The sequence below is a fragment of the Haemorhous mexicanus genome, chromosome 31 (assembly GCF_027477595.1).
Source record: "Haemorhous mexicanus isolate bHaeMex1 chromosome 31, bHaeMex1.pri, whole genome shotgun sequence".
Lineage (NCBI taxonomy): Eukaryota > Metazoa > Chordata > Aves > Passeriformes > Fringillidae > Haemorhous > Haemorhous mexicanus.
Genome location: NC_082371.1, coordinates 3,099,306 through 3,123,202, shown reverse-complemented (window position 1 = coordinate 3,123,202; position 23,897 = coordinate 3,099,306). Strand labels below are relative to the sequence as shown.

The window sequence follows — 23,897 nt, the reverse complement described above, 5'->3', positions numbered from 1 at the left end:
TACCCCCAGTCCCGGTCCCGATATCCCCCCAAACCCCCAGTCCCAGTCCCGGTATCCCCTCAAACCCCCAGCCCCGGTCCCGATATCCCCCAAACCCCCAGCCCCGGTCCCGGTATCCCCTCAAACCCCCAGCCCCGGTCCCGGTATCCCCTCGTACCCCCGGTTCCGCTCCCGGTTGCGCTCCCGGTCCCGGTGCCGCTCTGCGCAAGCGCAGTCTCTCCCCACGTGCGCGCGGCCGCCGTGGCCCCGCCTCGCGCAGGGGGGCGGAGCTTGGGCGCAAGCCCCGCGATGATTGGCGGGTCAGAAAGAGGGGCGGGGCATAGAGCGGGATCACTGGAGGGGGCGGGGCCGGGGGCGCGCGTTGGGAACGGGGGAATCCAAAAGGGGGATGAAAAATGGATGAAAAACGAAGGAAAAACGGATAAAAACGGGATCAAAAGGGGATTAAAAGGGGATGACAATGTCTCTCGGCCCCTCCTGTCCAGCCCCCCCAGCCCCTTTGCCCTGAGGTAGCTCAGCCTCCCGGTACTGGTGCCACCCCAGCCCTGCCATGCTGTGCCCGCCAGTCCCGCTGCCCCACTGCCCCCAGCCCCACTGTAGGAACCCCCAGGCCCGCTGCCCCCTTGCCCTTCCCCAATTTCCGATGCTCCAGGGTCCTCACCCCCCCCCAGCCCCGCTGCCCCACGGCCCTCGGTCCTGCTGGGCTGTGCCCCCCGGCCCCGCTGCCCCACGGACCCCCCAGAGCCCCCTGTGCCCCCCAGCCCCTGGTCCCCCCTCGTCACTCCCACGCAGGGCCGGGCGCTGGATGCGCCGTGGGTGATTCATCCTGCTCCAGCCCCCCCCGCGCCGGCAGCTGCCAAAAATAGCGCTGCGGGAGGGGGGGACCCTCCGCATCACCTCCCGCCCTCCCCGCCTCACCGGCGGCAGGCCGGGATGGCGGCCACGGGCCGCTGTCCCCGACAGCCCCGTCCCCGGGGCCGCGGGAACCGGGAGGAGGGACCCCACGCTCCGGTTGGCACGGTAAAACGGGGATGGAGAGGGGGTGGATGGGGGGGTGCCCGCTGAGAGGGGGGTGACGGGACAGCCCCCCAGGCCCCGGGCCCGGGGGTGTCTCACGGAGGGGACCGGGAGGATTCTCCCCCGTTTTCCCGGCTGGTCGGAGCGGGATGAGCGGCCGTCGCCATGGGAACCGGGCGGGCAGGGATGGGGATACGGGCAGGGATGGGGGTACCGGGAAGGATGGGGGTACCGGCGGGGATCGGGGTACCGGCGGGGATGGGGGTACCGGGAAGGGTGGGGGTACCGGTGGGGATGGAGGGTACCGGGAAGGGATGGAGCTGTGGGCAGGGGAAGCAGGTGGGGCAAAAGGAGGAGAGGAAGGAAGATGAGGAGGGGGGGTGCAGGAAGGCATTTAAGGAATGGGGTTTGGGGGTGCGGGCAGGGGATGGACACAGCCTGGCGAGCTCGGGAACCCTCCTTTTCTGGGGAAACTGAGGCAGGGAGAGGGAACTCGGGGGTCTCACTGCACGCTCTCCCCTCGCAGTGAGCGAGTGCCACCCCCGTCCCCCGTGAGCCCGGCCATGCCCAGCGCCGCGGTACCACCGGGGGGGCTCCCCATGATCCCGGCCGAGGGTTCGGCGCTGCTGCGCGCCGTCTCCCAAGGGAAATTCCGCCTGACCCGCCTGCTGCTCGAAGGGGGAGCTTACATCAACGAGGGCAACGCCGCGGGCACCACGCCGCTGATGGCAGCGTGCCGGGCCGGCTACGCCGAACCTCCGGAGCAGCCGCGGATGGTCCAGTACCTGCTGGAGAACGGCGCCGACCCCAACATCCCCGACAAAGCCGGCAAAACCGCGCTCATGCACGCCTGTGCCGAGCGAGCCGGCCCCGCCGTGGTCGCCACCTTGCTCGCCCACGGTGCCGACCCCAGCGCCCGGGATTACGGCGGGGGCTCGGCGCTGGTTTACGCCTTGGAGCGCGGTGACCGGGAGACGCTGCAGGTGCTGCTGGACGCGTGTCGGGAGCGAGGGCGGGATGTCATCATCATCACCTCGGCCACGTCGCCCCGAGGCACCAAGACCACCCGGCAGTACCTGAACTCGCCCCCGTCGCCCGCTCTGTGCGCGTCCCCGTCGCAGGTGCAGGTGCGGGCGGCGGCGGCGTCGCCGGGGGCCGGCGGGAGGGACGAGGAGCGCGATGTGTTCCGCTTCCCTCCCGCCGCTCCCGCAGCTCCAGAACCGGCCCGGGCCGGGCCCAAGCGGCAGCTGAAGAGGCTGAACTCGGAGCCGTGGGGGCTGGCGGTGCCGGGGGTGGAGGGGATGCGGGGGGGACACTCGGAGGGAAGCCCGGAGGGGACACAGGGACCCCCAGAGGGAGCACGGAGAGCTTTAGATGAGTTACGGGGACCCCCGGAGGGGACACGGGGATCCTCAGAAGGGTCGTGGGCTTCTCCTGAGGGGTCCCTGGAAGGGACATCGGCCTCCCCGGAGCAGCTAGCAGCAGGGCTGGAGGGGCTGCGGTTGCGCCCGCGCCGGCACAGCGTGGAGGGACGCGAGGTCTCGGGGCTGCCAGGAGCCACCTGGGCAGAACGGGTGCCCCCCGTGCCCGCCCCGGCCCGTTGGGCTGCCGATCCTCCACGGGGCAAAGCCCTGCGCCCCAACCCTGAGCTCGCCACCCCTCCCGGGCCGCTGCGGCACCCGGCGGGGCTGCTGGAGCGCCGCGGCTCCGGAACGCTCCCCCCGGAGCCCCCGGGCAGGGCGGGGCTGCTGCCGCCGCTGCCCCGCCGAGCGCTGCTCCGCCGGCACTCCATGCAGCCGGAGGCGCTGCGGCACCTCGGGGCCTTCTGCGGGGGGCTGGGACCAGAGCCTGGCTCTTAGGGACCCCTCCCCAGCGTTCTGGAGACCCCCCCCCCTCAAGGCCAGCACCCCTTGGGGAAAGCCTCGCCCTGCTCTGGACCCTGCTGAGGGTCAACTCTTCCATCCCTCTGTCGGCACAAAGTCTGCACGAGCCCAAATTCGGGGAGCTGGTGGGTGCACCCCGACTGCCAGGACCCCCCCAGGACCCCCCTCCTGCTCCTGCCTCATCCTCCCAGCAGCTTTTTCCCCCCCAGGGGCTGGCATTAAAGGCCCCAGTGTGGCTCAGAGTGGGGGGTGGTGGGCACAGCTGTGGGCTGTTGCATCCCAATGTCAGTTTTAAGGGAAAAAAAGAGGTTTTTTAGGACCTGAGCTGTTCTCTCCTGCCAGGATCCTTGGGGATCCAGCAGCTTGGATGGAGATGGATTTTAGGGAAAGGGGCTTGGGAGACTTAATGAAGGATAAAGAACAAGACGACGAACTTAGACAAAATCTTGTTATTTAACACAAAACAAGGAATGCCCAGTGGGATAAATACCATGGGAGATTTAGGAACATGGAAAAAACTCCCAGGATATTCTGGGATGGGGAGCTGGGAGGGATCCCCCCAAACCCAAGGGAAATCCCCCCCAACCCTCCGAAACTGCTGCTTCCCTCATACTTGTCCTTTGAAAACAATAAAATTCCATAAAACCCACATTTCCCCGGGGGATGGAGCTGCTTTGGCTCCTCCAGAGCCCAGTTTTCCCAGTTTCCCACCAGTTTGGAGGGTGGAACATCCAGGGGGGGAGGTTTGGATCCATCATCGGCGGCGCCGGTCCGGACTGCGGCTCCGCCGGCGGCCGCCCCTGGAAAAGAGGGAAAAGGTGGGGAGGGAAAAGGGGAAAAAAGGGGAAAAAAGGGGGAAAAAGGGGAAAAGAGGGGAAAAAAAGGGGGAAAAAGGGGGGAAAAAGGGGGGGAAAAAAGGGGGAAAAAGGGGGAAAAGAGGGGAAAAAAGGGGGGATGGGGAAAAGGGGAAAAAGGGGGAAAAGGGGGAAAAGGGGAAAAGGGGAAAAAGGGGGAAAAAAGGGGGAAAAAGGGGGAAAAAAGGGAAAAAAGGGGAAAAAAGGGGAAAAAAGGGGGGAAAAAGGGGGGAAAAAGGGGAAAAAAGGGGAAAAAAGGGGAAAAAAAGGGGAAAAAAGGGGGAAAAAGGGGAAAAAAGGGGGAAAAAGGGGGAAAAAGGGGGAAAAAGGGGGAAAAAGGGGGAAAAAGGGGGGAAAAGGGGGGAAAAGGGGGAAAAAGGGGGGAAAAAGGGGGAAAAAAGGGGGAAAGAGGGGAAAAAAGGGGAAAAAAAGGGGAAAAAAGGGGAAAAAAAGGGGGAAAAAAGGGGGAAAAAAGGGGGAAAAAAGGGGAAAAAAGGGGGAAAAAGGGGAAAAAGGGGGAAAAGGGGTAAAAAAGGGGAAAAGAGGGGAAAAAGGGGGAAAAAGGGGGGAAAAAGGGGGGAAAAGGGGGAAAAAAGGGGGAAAAGGGGGAAAAGGGGGAAAGAGGGGAAAAGAGGGGAAAAAAAGGGGGAAAAAGGGGAAAAGAGGGGAAAAGGGGAAAAGAGGGGAAAAGAGGAGAAAAGGGGGAAAAAGGGGGAAAAAGGGGGAAAAAGGGGGAAAAAGGGGGGAAAAAGGGGGAAAAAAAAGGGGGAAAAAAGGGGAAAAAAGGGGGAAAAGGGGGGAAAAGGGGGAAAAAGGGGGAAAAAGGGGGAAAAAGGGGGAAAAAGGGGGAAAAAGGAGGAAAAAGGGGAAAAAGGGGAAAAAAGGGGAAAAAAGGGGGAAAAAGGGGAAAAAAGGGGGGAAAAAGGGGAAAAAGGGGGGAAAAAGGGGGAAAAAGGGGGAAAAAGGGGAAAAAGGGGAAAAAGGGGAAAAAGGGGAAAAAGGGGGAAAAAGGGGGAAAAAGGGGGAAAAGAGGGGAAAAGAGGGGAAAAGAGGGGGAAAAAAGGGGAAAAAAGGGGAAAAAAGGGGAAAAAAAGGGAAAAAAAGGGGAAAAAAGGGAGAAAAAAGGGGAAAAAAGGGGGAAAAAGGGGGAAAAAGGGGGAAAAAGGGGGAAAAGGGGGGAAAAAGGGGAAAAAAGGGGAAAAAAGGGGGAAAAAGGGGGGAAAAGGGGAAAAAGGGGAAAAAAGGGGGAAAAAGGGGAAAAAAGGGGAAAAAAGGGGGGAAAAAGGGGGAAAAAGGGGGAAAAGAGGGGAAAAGAGGAGGGAAAGAGGGGGGAAAGAGGGGGGAAAGAGGGGGGAAAAGGGGAAAAGGGGAAAAAAGGGGGAAAAAGGGGGAAAAAGGGGAAAAAGGGGGAAAAAAGGGGAAAAAAGGGGAAAAAAGGGGAAAAAAGGGGGAAAAAGGGGGAAAAAGGGGGGAAAAAGGGGGAAAAAGGGGGAAAAAGGGGGAAAAAAGGGGAAAAAAGGGGAAAAAGGGGAAAAAGGGGAAAAAAAGGGAGGAAAAAGGGGAAAAAAGAGGGAAAAACGGGGAAAAAAGGGGGAAAAGGGGGAAAAAAGGGGGAAAAAGGGGGGAAAAAGGGGAAAAAAGGGGGAAAAAGGGGGAAAAAAGGGGGAAAAAAAGGGGGAAAAAGGGGGAAAAGGGGGAAAAAGGGGGAAAAAAGGGGGAAAAAGGGGGAAAAAGGGGAAAAAAGGGGGAAAAAAGGGGGAAAGAGGGGAAAAGAGGGGGAAAAGAGGGGAAAAGAGGGGAAAAAAGGGGGGAAAAAGGGGGAAAAAGGGGGAAAAAGGGGGAAAAGGGGGAAAAGAGGGGGGAAAAGGGGGAAAAGAGGGGGAAAAGAGGGGGAAAAGAGGGGAGAAAAGGGGAAAAAGGGGAAAAAGGGGGAAAAGGGGGAAAAAAGGGGAAAAAAGTGGGATAGGGGGAAAAGGGGGAAAAGGGGGGAAAAGGGGGAAAAAGGGGAAAAAGGGGGAAAAAAGGGGAAAAAGGGGAAAAAGGGGGAAAAAGGGGGAAAAAGGGGGAAAAGGGGGGAAAAGGGGGAAAAAGGGGGAAAAAGGGGGAAAAAGGAGGAAAAAGGGGAAAAAGGGGAAAAAGGGGAAAAAAGGGGAAAAAGGGGAAAAAAGGGGAAAAAAGGGGAAAAAAGGGGGAAAAAGGGGGAAAAGAGGGGAAAAGAGGGGAAAAGAGGGGAAAAGAGGGGAAAAAAGGGGGAAAAAGGGGAAAAAGGGGGAAAAGGGAAAAAGGGGGAAAGAGGGGAAAAGAGGGGAAAAGAGGGGAAAAGAGGGGAAAAGAGGGGAAAAGAGGGGGGAAAAAAGGGGGAAAAAGGGGGGAAAAAAGGGGAGAAAAGGGGGAAAAAAGTGGGAGAAAAAGGGGGAAAAAAGGGGGAAAAAGGGGGAAAAAGCGGGAAAAAGGGGGAAAAAGGGGGAAAAAGGGGGAAAAAAGGGGGAAAAAAGGGGGAAAAAAGGGGAAAAGGGAAAAGGAAAGGGGAAAAGAGGGTTGAGGGAATGAGGAATGTAATGAGGGAATGGGGGAAAGGGGAGGAAAGGGGAATAAGGAAATGGGGAAAGTAAAGGCAGAAAAGGGAAAGAAGGGAGAAGAAAGAGGAAAAAGGGAGGGAAAAGGGGAAATGAAAGGGAAAAGGGGACAGGAAATAGAGGAAAGAGAGGGAAAAGGGTAGAGGGAATGGGGTCAGTGAAAAGGGTACAGGAAATGGGGTAAAGGAAAGGAAAAGGATACAGGAAATGGGGAAAGGAGAGGGAAAAGGGAGGAAAAGGGTACAGGAAATGGGGGAAAGGGAAAGAAAAGGGTAGAGGGAATGGGGGAGAGGAGAGGGAAGGAAGGAGTCCAGGAGAAGGGCATTTTGGGGTGTTTATCCCTATTTCAACCCCGCCACCCCCATAACGGCACACGGAATTCCCACAAGTCCCTCCCATTGCAGCTCCTGGAATTCCCAGGAGTTTCCAGAAGCTTCCTCACCTCCTCTTGCCCTTGGGGGGGCCCCTGACGAAGCACCAGTCCACGCTGACCGGCTGCCCCATGAGCTCCTGCCCGTTGAGCCCCTCCATGGCTGCCTGCGCCTCCTTGTACGTCTCGTACTCCACCAGCGTGTAACCCTGGGGTGGGAACGGGGCAGGAACGGGATTGGGAACGGGCCAGGCACCAGGGGAACTTGGATTTAGGGGGCACAGACCCCTGAGACCCCAGGAATGGGATTGGGAACGGGCCAGGCACCAGGGGAGCTTGGATTTAGGGGGCACAGACCCCTGAGACCCCAGGAATGGGACTGGGAATGAGCCCAGCTCAGGTTTGGGGGGCACAGACCCCCTGAGACCCCAGGAATGGGATTGGGAACGGGCCAGGCACCAGGGGAGCTCGGCTGTGGGGGGCACAGACCCCCTGAGACCCCCAGGTTTGGGATTGGGAATGGGCCAGGCACCAGGGGAACTTGGATTTAGGGGGCACAGACCCCTGAGACCCCAGGAACGGGATTGGGAATGAGCCAGGCACCAGGGGAGCTCGGCTGTGGGGGGCACAGACCCCTGAGACCCCAGGAATGGGACTGGGAATGAGCCCAGCTCAGGTTTGGGGTGCACAGACTCCCTGAGACCCCAGGAACGGGATTGGGAACGGGCCAGGCACCAGGGGAGCTCAGCTTTGGGGGGCACAGACCCCCTGAGACCCCCAGGTTTGGGATTGGGAACGGGCCAGGCACCAGGGGAGCTTGGATTTAGGGGGCACAGACCCCTGAGACCCCCAGGTTTGGGATTGGGAATGGGCCAGGCACCAGGGGAACTCAGGTTTGGGGGGCACAGACCCCTGAGACCCCAGGAATGGGACTGGGAATGAGCCCAGCTCAGCTTTGGGGGGCACAGACCCCTGAGACCCCAGGAATGGGACTGGGAATGAGCCCAGCTCAGGTTTGGGGGGCACAGACCCCCTGAGACCCCAGGAATGGGGTGCACAGACCCCTGAGACCCCAGGAATGGGACTGGGAACGGGCCCAGCTCAGCTTTGGGGTGCACAGACCCCCCAACACCCCAGGTTTGGGATTAGGAATGAGCCCAGCTCAGGTTTGGGGTGCACAGACCCCCTGATAACCCCAGGTTTGGGATTGGGAATGGGCCAGACAGCAGGGGAACTTGGATTTGGGGTGCACAGACTCCCTGAGACCCCAGGAATGGGATTGGGAACGGGCCAGGCACCAGGGGAGCTCGGCTGTGGGGGGCACAGACCCCTGAGACCCCAGGAATGGGATTGGGAATGAGCCCAGCTCAGCTTTGGGGGGCACAGACCCCCTGAGACCCCAGAAATGGGATTGGGAACGGGCCAGGCACCAGGGGAGCTCGGCTTTGGGGGGCACAGACCCCCTGAGACCCCAGAAATGGGATTGGGAACGGGCCCAGCTCAGGTTTGGGGTGCACAGACCCCCCAACACCCCAGGTTTGGGATTAGGAATGAGCCCAACTCAGGTTTGGGGTGCACAGACCCCCTGATAACCCCAGGTTTGGGATTGGGAATGGGCCCAGCTCAGGTTTGGGGGGCACAGACCCCCTGAGACCCCAGAAATGGGATTGGGAATGAGCCAGGCACCAGGGGAACTTGGATTTGGGGTGCTCAGACCCCCTGATAACCCCAGGTTTAGGATTGGGATTGAGCTCAGCTTTGGGGTGCACAGACCCCCTGAGACCCCAGATTTAGGATTGGGAATGAGCCCAGACACCATGGGAACTCAAATTTGGGGTGCACAGACCCCCTGAGACCCCGAGTTTAGGACTGGGATTGAGCCCAGCTCAGTTTTGGGGTGCAGGAACCTGCCAATAAATCCACTTGGAGCTGCAGATGCTCCCCCAAGCCCCAGAACTGGCTCAGTTTTGGGGTGCACCCCTGGCACCTGCCACCCTGGAGGGTGAGATGGAGCTGGGGGGGTCCCCAAAAGTGCCCCCTCCTCACCTTCAGGTATCCAGTGCGCCGGTCCAGGTTCAGGTGGATGTTTTTGATCTCCCCAAATTCAGCAAATCTGTCGTGCACGTCCTCCTCTGTGGCCTCCTCGTGCACCCCTGTCACAAAGAGGATCCAGCCCTCCACGGCTGGGCAGGAAAAGTGGGGGTCACAGGGCTGGGAATGCAGCTTAGCCCCCCAAAATCCATGGGGAGGGGGGACACGGAGCCTCCCCCAGGGGTGGGATGTGGGGGTTGAGCCAAAAGTGATGCTGGGAAGGTGGGGAAGAATCCTCCCAGCTCCTCCTCCTTGCTGTGGTGGGACCCCAAAAAAGGGTTTGTCACCCCAAAATCACTCCCACTGCAGCTAGGAAAGGGAGATGGGGGCCCAGAGCCCCCAAATCCTGGGTGAGGTTGGGAAAAGCTGATCCCAGCAAGGCTGAACCCAAATCCAGACCCCATTTCCCCATTTCTGGGGACACCTGGAGGGGCCACGGGGCTCTCAGGAAGGAGCATCTCCCCCCAGATTCCCCCATTCCCACCTTGGGAAGGGGACATGGAGCTGGGGCTTGCCCTAAAATAAATCCTGGGAATGAGGGAAGGGATTGTCCAGTCTAAAATAAATCCTGGGAAGGAAGAAGAAAGGGATTGTCCAGTCTAAAATAAATCCTGGGAAGGAGGGAAGGGATTGTCCAGTCTAAAATAAATCCTGGGAAGGAGGAAGAAAGGGATTGTCCCAGCCTGAAACAATTCCTGGGAATGAGAGAAGGGATTGTCCCAGCCTGAAATAAATCTTGGGAAGGTTTGGGAAGGTTTGGGAAGGTTTGGGAAGGTTTGGGAAGGGAAGGGAAGGGAAGGGAAGGGAAGGGAAGGGAAGGGGAAGGGAAGGGAAGGGAAGGGAAGGTTTGGGAAGGTTTGGGAAGGGATCCTGGGAATGAAGCAAGGGATTATGCCAGCCTAAATTAAATCCTGGGAATGAGGGAAGGGATTGACCCAGGCTGAATTAAATGCTGGGAATGAGAGAAGGGGTTGTCCCAGGCTAAGTTAAATCCTGGGAATGAGGGAAGGGGTTGTCCCAGGCTAGGTTACATCCTGGGAATGAGGGAAGGGGTTGTCCCAGGCTAGGTTACATCCTGGGAATGAGGGAAGGGACTGTCCCAGGCTAAATTAAATCCTGAGAAGAAGAGAAGGGATTGTCCCAGCCTAAAATAAATCCTGGGAAGGAGGGAAGGGATTGTCCCAGGCTAAGTTAAATCCTGGGAATGAGAGAAGGGATTGTCCCAGGCTAGGTTACATCCTGGGAATGAGGGAAGGGGTTGTACCAGGCTAGGTTACATCCTGGGAATGAGAGAAGGGATTGTCCCAGGCTAAATTAAATCCTGGGAATGAGAGAAGGGATTATTCCAGCCCGAAATAAATTTTGGGAATGAGGGAAGGGAAGGTTTGGGAAGGTTTGGGAAGGTTTGGGAAGGGATCCTGGGAATAAAGCAAGGAATTATGCCAGCCTAAATTAAATCCAGGAAACGAAGGGAAGGGATTGTCCCAGGCTAAACTAAATCCTGGGAAGGAGGAAAGGGATTGTCTAGTCTAAATTAAATCCTGGGAATGAGAGAATGGATTATCCCAGCCTAAACAAAATCCCGGGAATGAGGGAAAGGATTGTCCCAAGCTAAATTAAATCCTGGGAATGACAAAGAAAGGGATTGTCCCAGGCTAGGTTAAATCTTGGGAATGAGAGAAGGGATTGTCCCAGGCTAGGTTAAAACCTGGGAATGAGAGAAGGGATTATTCCAGCCCAAAATAAATCTTGGGAATGAGGGAAGGGAAGGTTTGGGACGGTTTGGGAAGGGAAGGGATCCTGGGAATAAAGCAAGGGATTATCCCAGCCTAAATTAAATCCAGGGAATGAGGGAAGGGATTGTCCTAGGCTGAATTAAATCCTGGGAATGAGGGAAGGGGTTGTCCCAGGCTAGGTTAAATCCTGGGAATGAGGAAGGGATTGTCCCAGGCTAGGTTACACCCTGGGAATGAGGGAAGGGGTTGTTCCAGGCTAAGTTAAATCCTGGGAATGAGGAAGGGGTTGTCCCAGGCTAGGTTACATCCTGGGAATGAGGGAAGGGGTTGTCCCAGGCTAGGTTACATCCTGGGAATGAGGGAAGGAATTGTCCCAGGCTAGGTTACACCCTGGGAATGAGGGAAGGGGTTGTCCCAGGCTAGGTTACATCCTGGGAATGAGGGAAAGGACTGTCCCAGGCTAGGTTACACCCTGGGAATGAGGGAAGGGGTTGTCCCAGGCTAGGTTACATCCTGGGAATGAGGGAAAGGACTGTCCCAGGCTAGGTTACATCCTGGGAATGAGGAAGGGGTTGTCCCAGGCTAGGTTACATCCTGGGAATGAGGGAAGGGGTTGTCCCAGGCTAGGTTACATCCTGGGAATGAGAGAAGGGGTTGTCCCAGGCTAGGTTACACCCTGGGAATGAGGGAAAGGACTGTCCCAGGCTAGGTTACATCCTGGGAATGAGGGAAGGGACTGTCCCAGGCTAAATTAAATCCTGGGAATGAGGGAAGGGGTTGTCCCAGGCTAGGTTACATCCTGGGAAGGAGGAAGGGACGGTGCCAGCCCCCCAGAGCCCGGCAGGTCCCCCGTGTCCCCTCACATCTCTGCGGCCCCGGCTCGTCCCCGTCCTGCTCCACGCTGTCGTAATCTTCGCGCACCCGCGCGCGGGACCCCTCCTCTGGGGAAAGAAAGAAGGGGGGAAGAACGGGACCCCCAAACCTCAGGGGTCACCCCGAGCACCAGGGAAGGGCGCTGGGGGGGTTTGGGGGTCTCACCTGAGCCGAAGCCGCGGCCCTTCCGCTTCTTGGCCTTCTCCTTCAGCTTGTGAATGCTCTCTGGGGGGATTGGGGGTCACGGGGTCAGCGAGACCCCCAGAGGGACAGGGACCCCTCAAGCTGGCTGGGAAGGGCTGGGAATGACCCCTGGGATGGGAGTGACCCTCCTGGGATGGGAATGACCCCCCTGGGATGGGAATGACCCCCCTGGGAATGACCCCTGGGATGGGAGTGACGACTGGGATGGGAGTGACCCCCCTGGGAATGACCCCTGGGATGGGAGTGACCCCCCTGGGAATGACCCCTGAGCTGGGAATGACCACTGGGATGGGAATGATCCCTGGGATGGGAACGACCCCCCTGGGATAGGAATGACCCCCCTGGGATGGGAATGACCACTGAGATGGGAATGACCCCTCGGCTGGACAGGGACCCCCTGAGCTGGGAATGACCCCTGGGATGGGAATGACCCCCCTGGGAATGACCCCTGGGATGGGAGTGACCCCCCTGGGAATGACCCCTGGGAGATGGGAGTGACCCCTGGGATAGGAATGACACCCCTGGGAATGACCACTGAGCTGGGAGTGACCCCTGGGTCAGGAATGATGTCCCTCGGTCAGGAAAAACCCACCCGGGCTGGGCAGGACCCCCCGGTCCAGGCAGAGCCACCCCCGGGCAAGCCGGGACCGTCTCCCCGTGACGGGAGTGACCCCCCGGGCCCGACAGGACCCCCCGAGTCCCTCCGGGCCAGGAATAACCCCGTGAGCCGGGAACGGACAGCAGGACCCATCTCCCACACCGGGAATGACCCCCCGAGCCAGGCGTGACCCCCCAGCACCGAGCAGGAGCCCCCTGGCACCGAGAGGAACCCCCGGCCCGGGCCCGGCCTCTCCCCGAGGCCGACGCGACCAGAGGCGGCGGGAGCGGCTCCGCTGAGGCGGGACCCGGCCGGATCGCTCGGCGGGGCCGCTCTGGGCCGGGCGGTGTCGCCGCAGCCCCGCGCTCACCATCCCCGTCCTCGTCCATAGCGAAATCCTCTCCGCCCGCCTCATGAAGATCCAGCACGTCCGCCATCTTGCCGGGAGTAGCGGGGCACGCCGGGAGCACGCCGGAAGTGGGAGCGAGTGGGGCGGAAGTACTGGCGCGGCCATATTGGAAAGGGGGTGTGACAGAAACACTGGCGCGGCCATATTGGGGATTGTGGCGGAAGTTCCGGCGCGGCCATATTGGGGAGTGTGGCGGAAGTTCCGGCGCGGCCATATTGGGGAGTGTGGCGGAAGTGCCCGTTCCGCCATGTTGAGAAGGTCGCGACGTCTTGCCGCCATTTTGAGAAGGTCGTGCTGTTTTTGTGGGTTGTTTTGTTTTGTGTTTTTTTTGTTTGTTTGTTTGGTTTTTTTTTGCCCCGGTAATTTCGAATCCTGGGAATTCCGAACCCCAGGAATTTTGAACCCCAGGTTTTGAACCCCAGGAATTTCGAACCCCACACCGACGTGGCTCACAGCAGGTTTTCGGCCCGACTGGCCCCCCCCAAGAAATGAGCAAGAGCACCAAAGTTAACCAAAATCGCTGGGTTTATTGTAGAAAATCCACAGCAGTGTTTATCCTGGAATTCCACTGCCTCAACAATGAGCACGACTTTCTCTGTATTGAGAAAATTTGAATTTTGTTAATTTTTCGCCTTCCACGGAGATCCAGAGGCTCCAAACTGGTGCCCAGATCCCACAAGCAATGGAATATCTGGTTTTTTTCCCTTTTATTTTTTTAATTCCACAGCAATAGAACTCCCAAAGTCCTCCCAGATTTATTTTGAGCATAGAGAACTGGGAGGAGATTCAGGGAATCCCTTTGGTGCTGAATAAATTGCAGGATTAACTCCATGTTATTCCTGAATCAAATTTTTCCAATATTTCAGGAAAATTACACCCCACAAACCACCCCCCCCCCCCATCCCTTTTAAAATCCAATTCCCAGCGACATCAAATGTTAATAGTGTTTGTAGAAAGTATAAAAAATATATAAACCCCCAAAATAAGCTCGTTAGGATGTGGATATAAAAATGGGGTACCTACAGATAATGGAATTCTTCCAATTTTATCCTAAAACAATGAAATTGTTGGATATTGCTGGAATATCCTGTGGTCAGGCAGAGGGAAGGAGGAGGGTGGGAATGGTGGAATCTGCAGGGTTTAAGGGGGTAAGAAGTGGGAAAAGCTCTAAGCTGGGGTGAGAAAGGAATTCTGGCTTGGAATTCAGTTTGTACTCCCAGTCTGGTGGGGAAAAGGGGAGTAAGATGGAAATTTCCACGGAAAAATTGACATTTTCTTGGGTGAACTCGGAGCTGTTTGAACAATTCCATGCCATAAAAGGGGTTTTTAAAGCTAAATATAGTCTAAATTCCATATGGATACAAAGGATAAGGAATGATTAGTGCAAATCCCTCCCTCGTCCACAAACTCTCCAAGACTTTTCCAACCTTCCAATGCTGATGTTTGGCTCCAGACAGGGCAATTCCAGGGGGGAACTGCAGCTCCTGCTGTGCTTGGGACTGGAATGCTGATCCCAGATTGAATTTCAAAATTAAATCTGGGTATTGCACGCGTTGGCATCGAGTTAATTAAGGAGCTCATCAAGGAGCTCTAATTGATCCCTTTCTGCTGCAGGAGGGAGGGGATCCAATGGGTTTTTCCAGAGGGAACACTGGATTCCATGGGATCCCAACTGCTCCAGCAATGATGGAGTGAGGAGAGGACAAAACCTGGGATCTGAACCCCGAAAATAAGGGAGAGAAAAAAACATCTGTAGGGATTATGAGGGAATAAAAAATTCCCTAGGGAATGAGGAGCTCTGAAGGGAGGAATGAGGAGGCTGAGAAACAGCTCTAAAAACCAGGATAAAACTTGCTAAAATCCATTCAGGAGCTTTTTCCCTAAACTTTCTTCTAAATGTGCAAACGGGCTGGGATTTGGGGAAAGGGTTTTGGGATCACCAAGGCTGGGATTTTGGGGTTCAGCAGCCAGAGGAGTGTGCCGAGCCCAGCTGGCCAGCTGCCAGCAGCAGGATGTCCTTCTTCTCCTTGTGGAACCTCAGCTCCTTCCCGGCCAGCCGCGCCTCGTCCAGCTCGCGCTCGGTGGCCGCCAGCTCCCGGGAAAGGGCTCCTGGAATGTTCTGCTCCCGGTTCACCCAGTCCAGGGCCATCTGGTTTCGGATGTCATCGTCCAGAGCACGGTGGGAGTAGTGAGCCAGGACTTCCTGGTGGGAATGGGAGGGAGAGAATTGTTAAAACTGGGGGAAAAAACCTATGGGATGCAATAGAATTGTTAAAATTGGGAAGAAACTTTGAGGGAATGATGTTTTGTGAAGGTTGAGCGAGGACAGAGGTGGGGCAGAGTTAATTAATAATGCAGGGGTTTATTAAAAGGGTATCCTCAATGGATGCACCTTGGGCAGTGGAGAGCCCAGGAAGAGCTACACCCAAGATGAACCAAAATGGTCACAAAATGAACCCAAAATGGTCAAAAAATGAACCCAAGATGAACCCAAGATGGTGACAAAATGAACCCAAAATGGACCCAAGATGGACCCAAGATGGACCCAAGATGAGCCCAAAATAGTGACAAGATGAGCCCAAAACGGTGACAAAATGAACCCAAAATGGACCCAAGATGGACCCAAAATCGTCACAAACTGGACCCAAAACGGTCACAAAATGGACCCAAGATGAGCCCAAAATGGTCACAAAATGGTCCCAAAATGGACCCAAAATGGTCCCAAAATGGACCCAAAGTGGTCACAAAATGGACCCAAAGTGGTCACAAAATGGACCCAAAGTGGTTACAAAATGGACCCAAGATGGACCCAAGATGAGCCCAAAATGAGCCCAAGATGGACCCAAGATGGACCCAAGATGAGCCCAAGATGAGCCCAAGATGGGCCCAAGATAAGCCCAAAATGAGCCCAAGATGGGCCCAAGATGAGCCCAAGATGGGCCCAAGATGGGCCCAAGATGGGCCCAAGATGGGCCCAAGATGGGCCCAAGATGGTGACAAAATGAACCCAAAATGGACCCAAGATCGTCACAAACTGGACCCAAAACAGTCACAAAATAGACCTAAGATGAGCCCAAAATGGTCACAAAATGGACCCAAGATGGTCACAAGATGGACCCAAGATGGACCTAAAGTGGTCCCAAAATGGACCCAAGGTGGTCCCAAAATGGACCCAAGGTGGTCACAAAATGGTCACAAAATGGACCCAAGATGGATCCAAGGTGGACCCAAGATGAGCCCAAAGTGGTCCCAAAATGGACCCAAGATGGACCCAAAGTGGTCACAAAATGGACACCCGGTCACAGGGTCTCTCACTTTTATAAGTTCTGGTCCATTTGCATATTGGAGTTAATTGTCCAATTACAGCTCCACCCCATAAAGTCCCATTTTTCTCGTTTTCTCTCTTCAGTCCAGAGAGATTTGGATCCTTTGTCCCCCACAAGGCAGCAGAGGAAGCTCAGGAGTGGGAAGGAGCAGCAGGATGGAGTTGGGACTCACCTGGCGCGAGCACTGACGTTCCCTCATGGCCTTCAGGCTCCCATTCCAGTGCAGCAGCTGGAAAACTGTCATCAGCTCCTGGGATGGCAAGAGGGAGGGTTTAAAATACAAAATATAAACCCACCAGATGTGCTGGGATGGCTCAGGGCTGGGTGATTTCCCCTGCTGTGTTTTGGAAGGTTGGTAATAAAATTATTCTTTAATGCATGTGAATAAACTCTCACAAATGCTGGCGAGCAGGCTGATAGAACAGAGTGATTTAGGCACCTCAGCAGGAAATTCTCCATTTAAAATGAAATGCAGTGACTTTCTGAGGTGGGGGGGTCACTAAGAGAATGTTCCCTGTGAATGTTTGCTTGGCAAATACAGGTGCATAAATCCATATCTAGAATATATTTATAAAATAGATCTATAATTGTATTTATGTGTGTTTTTGCATGAGAGCAGACATCCCATTCCCAGCTGTTCTCCTAATCCTGATCCACGTTCCAGAAGCTTCCCTTGCTCCCCTTGTCCAGATGTTCTTCCCACATTCCAATGGGATACAAGGTTGTGGTTTGGGGTCACGACACCACTGACCCCCAATCCCACCTCCAGTCTTTGGGGGCAATATCTTCCCATCCTGAGGGAGTAGTCCAGTTAATTAGAGGGATTAATTAATCCCACTAATTCACTGGACTACTGCAACCAGGACATTTGGAAATATCACAGCGACAGTGAGAGAAACATTCCCAAGGGCAATACTGGAATTACCCCAAATCTGATCAGAACCAGAGGGAAACCCTGAGTTAATTCCCCATGGAAAAAAACTAAAAATACACCTGGGAGACCCACCCAAACATCCCTTAACCAAAGCAGGAGCGAGACCTGGCAGGAAGAGGAGCAGGATCTGCACAAACTGGACACAGCACCTGGAATTCCAGCATGGATTTTCCCTTGTTGGACTCCAGCATGAAGCGGAAGGCCCCGATGCCAGTGTTGGGATTATCTGCCTCTTCTCGGTTGCCCTGCAGAGAAATTCCAGCCATGGAGCTGCCATTCCCATTCCTGGGAATCCCCACTCCTGGAATCCCCATCCTGGAATTCAGGAGAGCCTGAGGCCAGCACAGGCTGAGCTGTCACACGTGGATGTGACAGCCTGGTCAGACAGAGAAAAAGCTGGATAAGTTCTCCCAGAATGGACCTGGGAAGCTTCAGGGAGCTGGAGATAAACAAGGACAGCCAAATATCAAAAATAACCTGCAGCTGGTGGTTTTTAACAACCTGTTTTGCGTGGAATTAGAAATCAATTTAGAAATTAGAAATAAGTTTAGAAATTAGAAATAATTATCTGCTGATTGTGATGGGTGTGAATTATATCATCTGTATTGCCTCACCTTACACATGAGACTGAAAATGAAATTAGAAATAAGTTTAGAAATTAGAAATAAGTTTAGAAATTAGAAATAAGTTTAGAAATCAAAAATAATTAGCTTCTGATTGTGAGGGGTGTGAATTATATCACCTGTATTGCCTCACCCTACACACGAGACTGAAAATGAAATTAGAAATAAGTTTAGAAATTAGAAATAAGTTTAGAAATTAGAAATAAGTTTAGAAATCAGAAATAATTAGCTTCTGATTGTGAGGGGTGTGAATTATATCACCTGTATTGCATCACCCTACACACGAGACTGAAAATGAAATTAGAAATAAGTTCAGAAATTAGAAATAAGTTTAGAAATCAGAAATAAGTTTAGAAATTAGAAATAAATTTAGAAACCAGAAATAGGTTTAGAAATCAGAAATAAGTTCAGAAATTAGAAATAAATTTAGAAATCAGAAACAATTAGCTTCTGATTGTGAGGGGTGTGAATTATAACACCTGTATTGCCTCACCCTCCACATGAGATTGAAAATGAAATTAGAAATAAGTTCAGAAATTAGAAATAGGTTTAGAAATCTGAAATAGGTTTAAAAATCAGAAATAAGTTCAGAAATTAGAAATAAATTTAGAAATCAGAAATAATTAGCTTCTGATTGTGAGGGGTGTGAATTATAACACCTGTATTGCATCACCCTACATATGAGACTGAAAATGAAATTAGAAATAAGTTTAGAAATTAGAAATAAGTTTAGAAATCAGAAATAGGTTTAGAAATCAGAAATAATTAGCTTCTGATTGTGAGGGGTGTGAATTATAACACCTGTATTGCCTCACCCTACACACGAGACTGAAAAAGAAATTAGAAATAAGTTTAGAAATTAGAAATAAGTTTAGAAATTAGAAATAAGTTTAGAAATAAGTTTAGAAATCAGAAATAATTGGCTTCTGATTGTGAGGGGTGTGAATTATAACACCTGTATTGCCTCACCCTACACATGACACTGAAAATGAAATCAGAAATAAGTTTAGAAATTAGAAATAAGTTTAGAAATTAGAAATAAGTTTAGAAATTAGAAATAAGTTTAGAAATAAGTTTAGAAATCAGAAATAGGTTTAGAAATCAGAAATAGGTTTAGAAGTCAGAAATAAGTTTAGAAATCAGAAAGAATTAGCTTCTGATTGTGAGGGGTGTGAATTATAACACCTGTATTGCCTCACCCTACACATGAGACTGAAAATGAAATTAGAAATAAGTTTAGAAATTAGAAATAAATTTAGAAATTAGAAATAAGTTTAGAAATAAGTTTAGAAATCAGAAATAGGTTCAGAAGTCAGAAATAGGTTTAGAAATCAGAAATAATTAGCTGCTGATTGTGAGGGGTGTGAATTATATCATCTGTATTGCCTCACCCTACACATGAGACTGAAAATGAAATTAGAAATAGGTTCAGAAATTAGAAATAAGTTTAGAAATCAGAAATAAGTTCAGAAATTAGAAATAAATTTAGAAATCAGAAACAATTAGCTTCTGATTGTGCTGGAATGGTAACATTTGTCTCTCTTGCCTCACCCTTCACACGGGGCTGAAAACGGAACGGCGTTTTTTAAAACGCTTCCAAACTACCCCGCCTCAGGGTCAGAAAACGCCTTAATCTGACCCCAAAAAAGCTCAGACAAGACGCCCACGCTCACGTTGAAGGACGCCAGGGCCTCCGAGACGCTCTTCTCGATGAAGTCGTCGGTGATGCGGCGGGAGGGGTGCTCGTTGAACACGGAGTTCATCAGCGCGATCTTGGCCGCGCTCCGGCGCGCCTCGGCCTTGGTGGGACAGAACTGGGGACACACGGCCACGCTGGGGACACCCCGGGATCCCCAGGCCCCCCCAGGGCATCAGCCACGGGGGCTGAGAGGGGCAGCTGGGAAATGGCACCCCCAGAATCAGAATTGCCCGTTGTGTTGGCGATTGATTTGATTGAATTCGATTTTTCAGACCCAAAGTGTTCCCAAATTCCCCCCAGATTCCAGGATTTGGGGACAGAACCAAAGCAGGTTCAGAACCTCACAGTGTGTTCTCAATTAATTAATTTGATTAAATTTAATTTTTCAGACCCAAAGTGTTCCCAAATTCCTCCCAGATTCCAGGATTGGGGACAGAACCAAAGCAGGTTCAGAACCTCACAGTGTGTTCTCAATTAATTAATTTGATTAAATTCGATTTTTCAGACCCAAAGTGTTCCCAAATTCCCCCCAGATTCCAGGATTTGGGGACAGAACCAAAGGAGGTTCAGAATCCTGGGAAGGATCTAATCCTGGGAAGGAGAAGGATCAAATCCTGGGAAGGAGGAGGATCAAATCCTGGGAAGGAGGAGGAAAAGGAAGGACCAAATCCTGGGAAGAAGGAGGAGGGATCAAATCCTGGGAAGAAGGAGGAAGGATCAAATCCTGGGAAGGAGGAGGGAGGATCTAATCCTAGAAAGGATCTAATCCTGGGAAGGAGAAGGATCAAATCCTGGGAAGGAGGAGGAAAAGGAAGGATCAAATCCTGGGAAGGAGGAGGAGGGATCAAATCCTGGGAAGGAGAAGGATCAAATCCTGGGAAGAAGGAGGAGGGATCAAATCCTGGGAAGGAGGAGGAAGGATCAAATCCTGGGAAGGAGGAGGAAAAGGAAGGACCAAATCCTGGGAAGGAGGAGGAAGGATCACATCCTGGGAAGGATCTAATCCTGGGAAGGAGGAGGATCTAATCCTGGGAAGGAGAAGGAAAAGGAAGGACCAAATCCTGGGAAGGAGGAGGAAGGATCTAATCCTGGGAAGGATCAAATCCTGGGAAGGAAGATCAGATCCAGCCAATCCAACAGTTTTCCCTGACATCCCCTCTCCTACCTCACCTGTAAGTGAGAACAGGCAATAAAGGCCACCAAAACCTCACAATCCAGAGCCTAAATCTCCCCAGATTGGGACCTGGTGGGGATTTACAGACCAGGAGCAACTTGTGATTAAACCTCCTTGCAACTAAAGAGGTTTAGAGGCAAATACAGGGAGGAGAGCACCCAGCAGGGAGGAGAACACTCAGAAGGGAGGAGAACACCCAGCAGGGAGGAGAGCACCCAGCGGGGAGGAGAACACCCAGCTGGGAGGAGAACACCCAGCTGGGAGGAGAACACCCAGCGGGGAGGAGAGCACCCAGCAAGGAGGAGAACACCCAGCAAGGAGGAGAACACCCAGCGGGGAGGAGAACACCCAGCGGGGAGGAGAACACCCAGCAGGGAGGAGAGCACCCAGCGGGGAGGAGAGCACCCAGCAAGGAGGAGAACACCCAGCAAGGAGGAGAACACCCAGCGGGGAGGAGAACACCCAGCTGGGAGGAGAACACCCAGAAGGGAGGAGAGCACCCAGAAGGGAGGAGAGCACCCAGCAGGGAGGAGAACACCCAGCGGGGAGGAGAACACCCAGCGGGGAGGAGAACACCCAGCGGGGAGGAGAGCACCCAGCAAGGAGGAGAACACCCAGCAGGGGGGAGAGCACCCAGCAGGGGGGAGAGCACCCAGCAGGGAGGAGAGCACCCAGAAGGGAGGAGAGCACCCAGCGGGGAGGAGAGCACCCAGCGGGGAGGAGAGCACCCAGAAGGGAGAGCACCCAGCCGGGAGGAGAGCACCCAGAAGGGAGAGCACCCAGCAGGGAGGAGAGCACCCAGCCGGGAGGAGAGCACCCAGAAGGGAGAGCACCCAGCAGGGAGGAGAGCACCCAGCCGGGAGGAGAGCACCCAGCAGGGAGGAGAGCACCCAGCCGGGAGGAGAGCACCCAGAAGGGAGAGCACCCAGCAGGGAGGAGAGCACCCAGCCGGGAGGAGAGCACCCAGCGGGGGGGAGAGCACCCAGAAGGGAGGAGAGCACCCAGAGGGGAGGAGAACACCCAGCGGGGAGGAGAGCACCCAGCTGGGAGGAGAGCAGCCAGCGGGGAGGAGAACACCCAGCAGGGAGGAGAGCACCCAGCTGGGAGGAGAACACCCAGCGGGGAGGAGAGCACCCAGCAGGGAGGAGAACACCCAGCGGGGAGGAGAGCACCCAGAAGGGAGAGCACCCAGGAGGGAGGAGAGCACCCAGCGGGGAGGAGAGCACCCGGCGGGGAGGAGAGCACCCGGCGGGGAGGAGAGCACCCAGCTGGGAGGAGAACACCCAGCGGGGAGGAGAACACCCAGCAGGGAGGAGAACACCCAGCGGGGAGGAGAACACCCAGCAGGGAGGAGAGCACCCAGCGGGGAGGAGAACACCCAGCGGGGAGGAGAACACCCAGCGGGGAGGAGAACACCCAGAAGGGAGGAGAGCACCCAGCGGGGAGGAGAGCACCCAGCGGGGAGGAGATCTTTGGGAAACGATCCTGCTGGGGTCCCGGAGGTGCATTCCCGGGGTGGGGACAGTACCTGGAAGCTGCCGAAGCAGCTGCCCCCGGGCAGGGTGACATAGCAGACGTAGGGAGGGCTGGCAGCCGGCACCATCTCGTAGAGAACCAGGGCGCCGTTGCGCAGCTCGGCCCCGCGGGATTGCTTCATCTGCCAGAACTCCTGCAGCGCCTCCACCACGTTCACTGCGCGGAGAAACCGCGGGGAGAGGGGACGGGGCATGGGGAGAGGGAATGGGGCATGGGGAGAGGGGATGGGGGCATGGGGAGAGGGAATGGGGGCATGGGGAGAGGGGATGGGGGCATGGGAATAGGGAATGGGGCATGGGGAGAGGGGACGGGGCATGGGGAGAGGGGATGGGGGCATGGGGAGAGGGGATGGGGCATGGGGAGAGGGGATGGGGGCATGGGGAGAGGGGATGGGGGCATGGGGAGAGGGGATGGGGGCATGGGGAGAGGGGATGGGGGCACGGGGAGAGGGGATGGGGGCACGGGGAGAGGGAATGGGGCATGGGAATAGGGAATGGGGGCATGGGGAGAGGGGACGGGGCATGGGGAGAGGGGATGGGGGCATGGGAATAGGGAATGGGGCATGGGAATAGGGAATGGGGCATGGGAATAGGGAATGGGGCATGGGAATAGGGAATGGGGCATGGGAATAGGGAATGGGGCATGGGGAGAGGGAATGGGGGCATGGGAATGGGGAAAAGGGCATGGGAATAGGGGAAAAGGGCATGGGAATAGGGGCATGGGAATAGGGAATGGGGGCATGGGAATAGGGAATGGGGGCATGGGAATAGGGAATGGGGGCATGGGAATAGGGAATGGGGCATGGGGAGAGGGGATGGGGCATGGGAATAGGGAATGGGGGCATGGGGAGAGGGAAAAGGGCATGGGGAGAGGGAATGGGGGCATGGGAATGGATAGGGAATGGGGGCATGGGAATGGGGAAAAGGGCATGGGAATAGGGAATGGGGCATGGGAATAGGGAATGGGGGCATGGGAATAGGGAAAAAGGGCAAGGGGGAAGGAGAAGAGGGTGAGGATGGAAGGAAATGGGGCATGGAATAAGGAAAAGGGGGTGAGGAAGGAAGGAAGGAAGGAGGGAAGGAGGGAAGGAAATGGGGCACAGAAAGAAGGAATTGGGGTATAGAAATAAGGAAAAGGGGGTGAGGAGGGAATGAGGGAAGGAAGGAGGGAAGGAAGGAGGGAAGGAGGGAAGGAAGGAAGGAAATGGGGCATGGAAAGAAGGAAAAGGATGGAAGGAAGAAACGGAACGAGGAACGAAAAGAAGGAAAAGGAAAAGGGGGTGAGGAAGGAAGGAATTGGGGCATGGGAATAAGGAAAAGGGGGTGAGGAAGGAAGGAAGGGAATGGGGCACGGAAAGAAGGAATTGGGGTATGGAAAGAAGGAATTGGGGGTGAGGAAGGGAATGGGGCACAAAAAGAAGGAAAAGGAGAAGGGGGTGAGGAAGGAGAGAAGGAAGGAAAGAAATGGGGTATGGAAAGAAGGAATTGGGGTATAGAAATAAGGAAAAGGGGGTGAGGAGGGAAGGAGGGAAGGAAATGGGGCATGGAAAGAAGGAAAAGGGAGACGGAAATAAGGAAAAGTGACATAAGGGAATAAGGGACAATCGACCCCCCACCCCAGCCCGGTCTGTCGGCATCCCCGGCTCCCCCCGGCCCCGCTCACCGCGGCCGTAGCCCTGCGTGTGCTTGGCGAAGCTCCGCACCACGGCCTCCACCGCCTCCCGCAGCACCGCGGGCGGCCCGGGCACGGCCCCGGCCCCCGGCCCGGGGGGCGCGGGGGGGCCCTGCAGACCCAGCGGCGGCGGCGGCGGCGGCAGCCCCAGCCCCGGCCCCAACCCCGACCCCGCTGCCGGTGTCGGTCCCAGCCCCGCGGGGGCTCCGGTGAGGCCGGGCCGAGCCCCGCGGGGCCCGGTGCCCACCCCGGGCTGCAGCCGCTGCGCCCGCACCGCCTCCATAGCCCCGCTCCCTCCTCAGCGCCGCGCTGTCAATCAGCGC

The 23,897-nt window shown here is 55.1% G+C and overlaps 3 protein-coding genes across 3 annotated transcripts; 1 reads left to right on the top strand and 2 right to left on the bottom strand.

The window, feature by feature from the left end:
* Positions 1-885: 885 nt before the first annotated feature.
* ANKRD34A (ankyrin repeat domain 34A) lies at positions 886-3,549 on the top strand. Its single transcript, XM_059871219.1, has 2 exons — positions 886-1,020; positions 1,544-3,549. The coding sequence occupies exon 2, from the start codon at positions 1,581-1,583 to the stop codon at positions 2,874-2,876; it is 1,296 nt and encodes a 431-aa protein (XP_059727202.1). The 5' UTR covers positions 886-1,020; positions 1,544-1,580; the 3' UTR covers positions 2,877-3,549.
* RBM8A (RNA binding motif protein 8A) lies at positions 3,335-12,688 on the bottom strand. Its single transcript, XM_059871220.1, has 6 exons — positions 12,573-12,688; positions 11,566-11,625; positions 11,391-11,468; positions 8,747-8,883; positions 6,773-6,909; positions 3,335-3,700 (listed from the first exon to the last, which is right to left on the bottom strand). Exons 1-6 carry the CDS (start codon positions 12,637-12,639, stop codon positions 3,655-3,657), a joined length of 525 nt encoding a protein of 174 aa, XP_059727203.1. The 5' UTR covers positions 12,640-12,688; the 3' UTR covers positions 3,335-3,654.
* Positions 12,689-14,497: 1,809 nt separating this feature from the next.
* On the bottom strand, positions 14,498-23,872 carry LIX1L (limb and CNS expressed 1 like). The gene is made up of 6 exons (XM_059871124.1): positions 23,566-23,872; positions 21,896-22,059; positions 19,168-19,308; positions 17,021-17,116; positions 16,110-16,187; positions 14,498-14,814 (listed from the first exon to the last, which is right to left on the bottom strand). Exons 1-6 carry the CDS (start codon positions 23,855-23,857, stop codon positions 14,572-14,574), a joined length of 1,014 nt encoding a protein of 337 aa, XP_059727107.1. The 5' UTR covers positions 23,858-23,872; the 3' UTR covers positions 14,498-14,571.
* Positions 23,873-23,897: the final 25 nt, after the last annotated feature.

Coding starts and splice junctions, on each gene's coding strand:
- LIX1L (XM_059871124.1), bottom strand. CDS start 23,857: ATGGAGGCGGTGCGGGCGCAGCGGCTGCAGCCCGGGGTGGGCACCGGG. Junction 19,309..21,895: donor GCTGCTTCGGCAGCTTCCAG/GTACTGTCCCCA, acceptor GTGTGTCCCCAG/TTCTGTCCCACCAAGGCCGA. Junction 16,188..17,020: donor AATCCATGCTGGAATTCCAG/GTGCTGTGTCCA, acceptor TTGCCATCCCAG/GAGCTGATGACAGTTTTCCA.
- RBM8A (XM_059871220.1), bottom strand. CDS start 12,639: ATGGCGGACGTGCTGGATCTTCATGAGGCGGGCGGAGAGGATTTCGCT. Junction 11,626..12,572: donor TATGGACGAGGACGGGGATG/GTGAGCGCGGGG, acceptor CAATCCCCCCAG/AGAGCATTCACAAGCTGAAG. Junction 8,884..11,390: donor CGAGCCGGGGCCGCAGAGAT/GTGAGGGGACAC, acceptor TTTCCTGCCCAG/CCGTGGAGGGCTGGATCCTC.
- ANKRD34A (XM_059871219.1), top strand. CDS start 1,581: ATGCCCAGCGCCGCGGTACCACCGGGGGGGCTCCCCATGATCCCGGCC.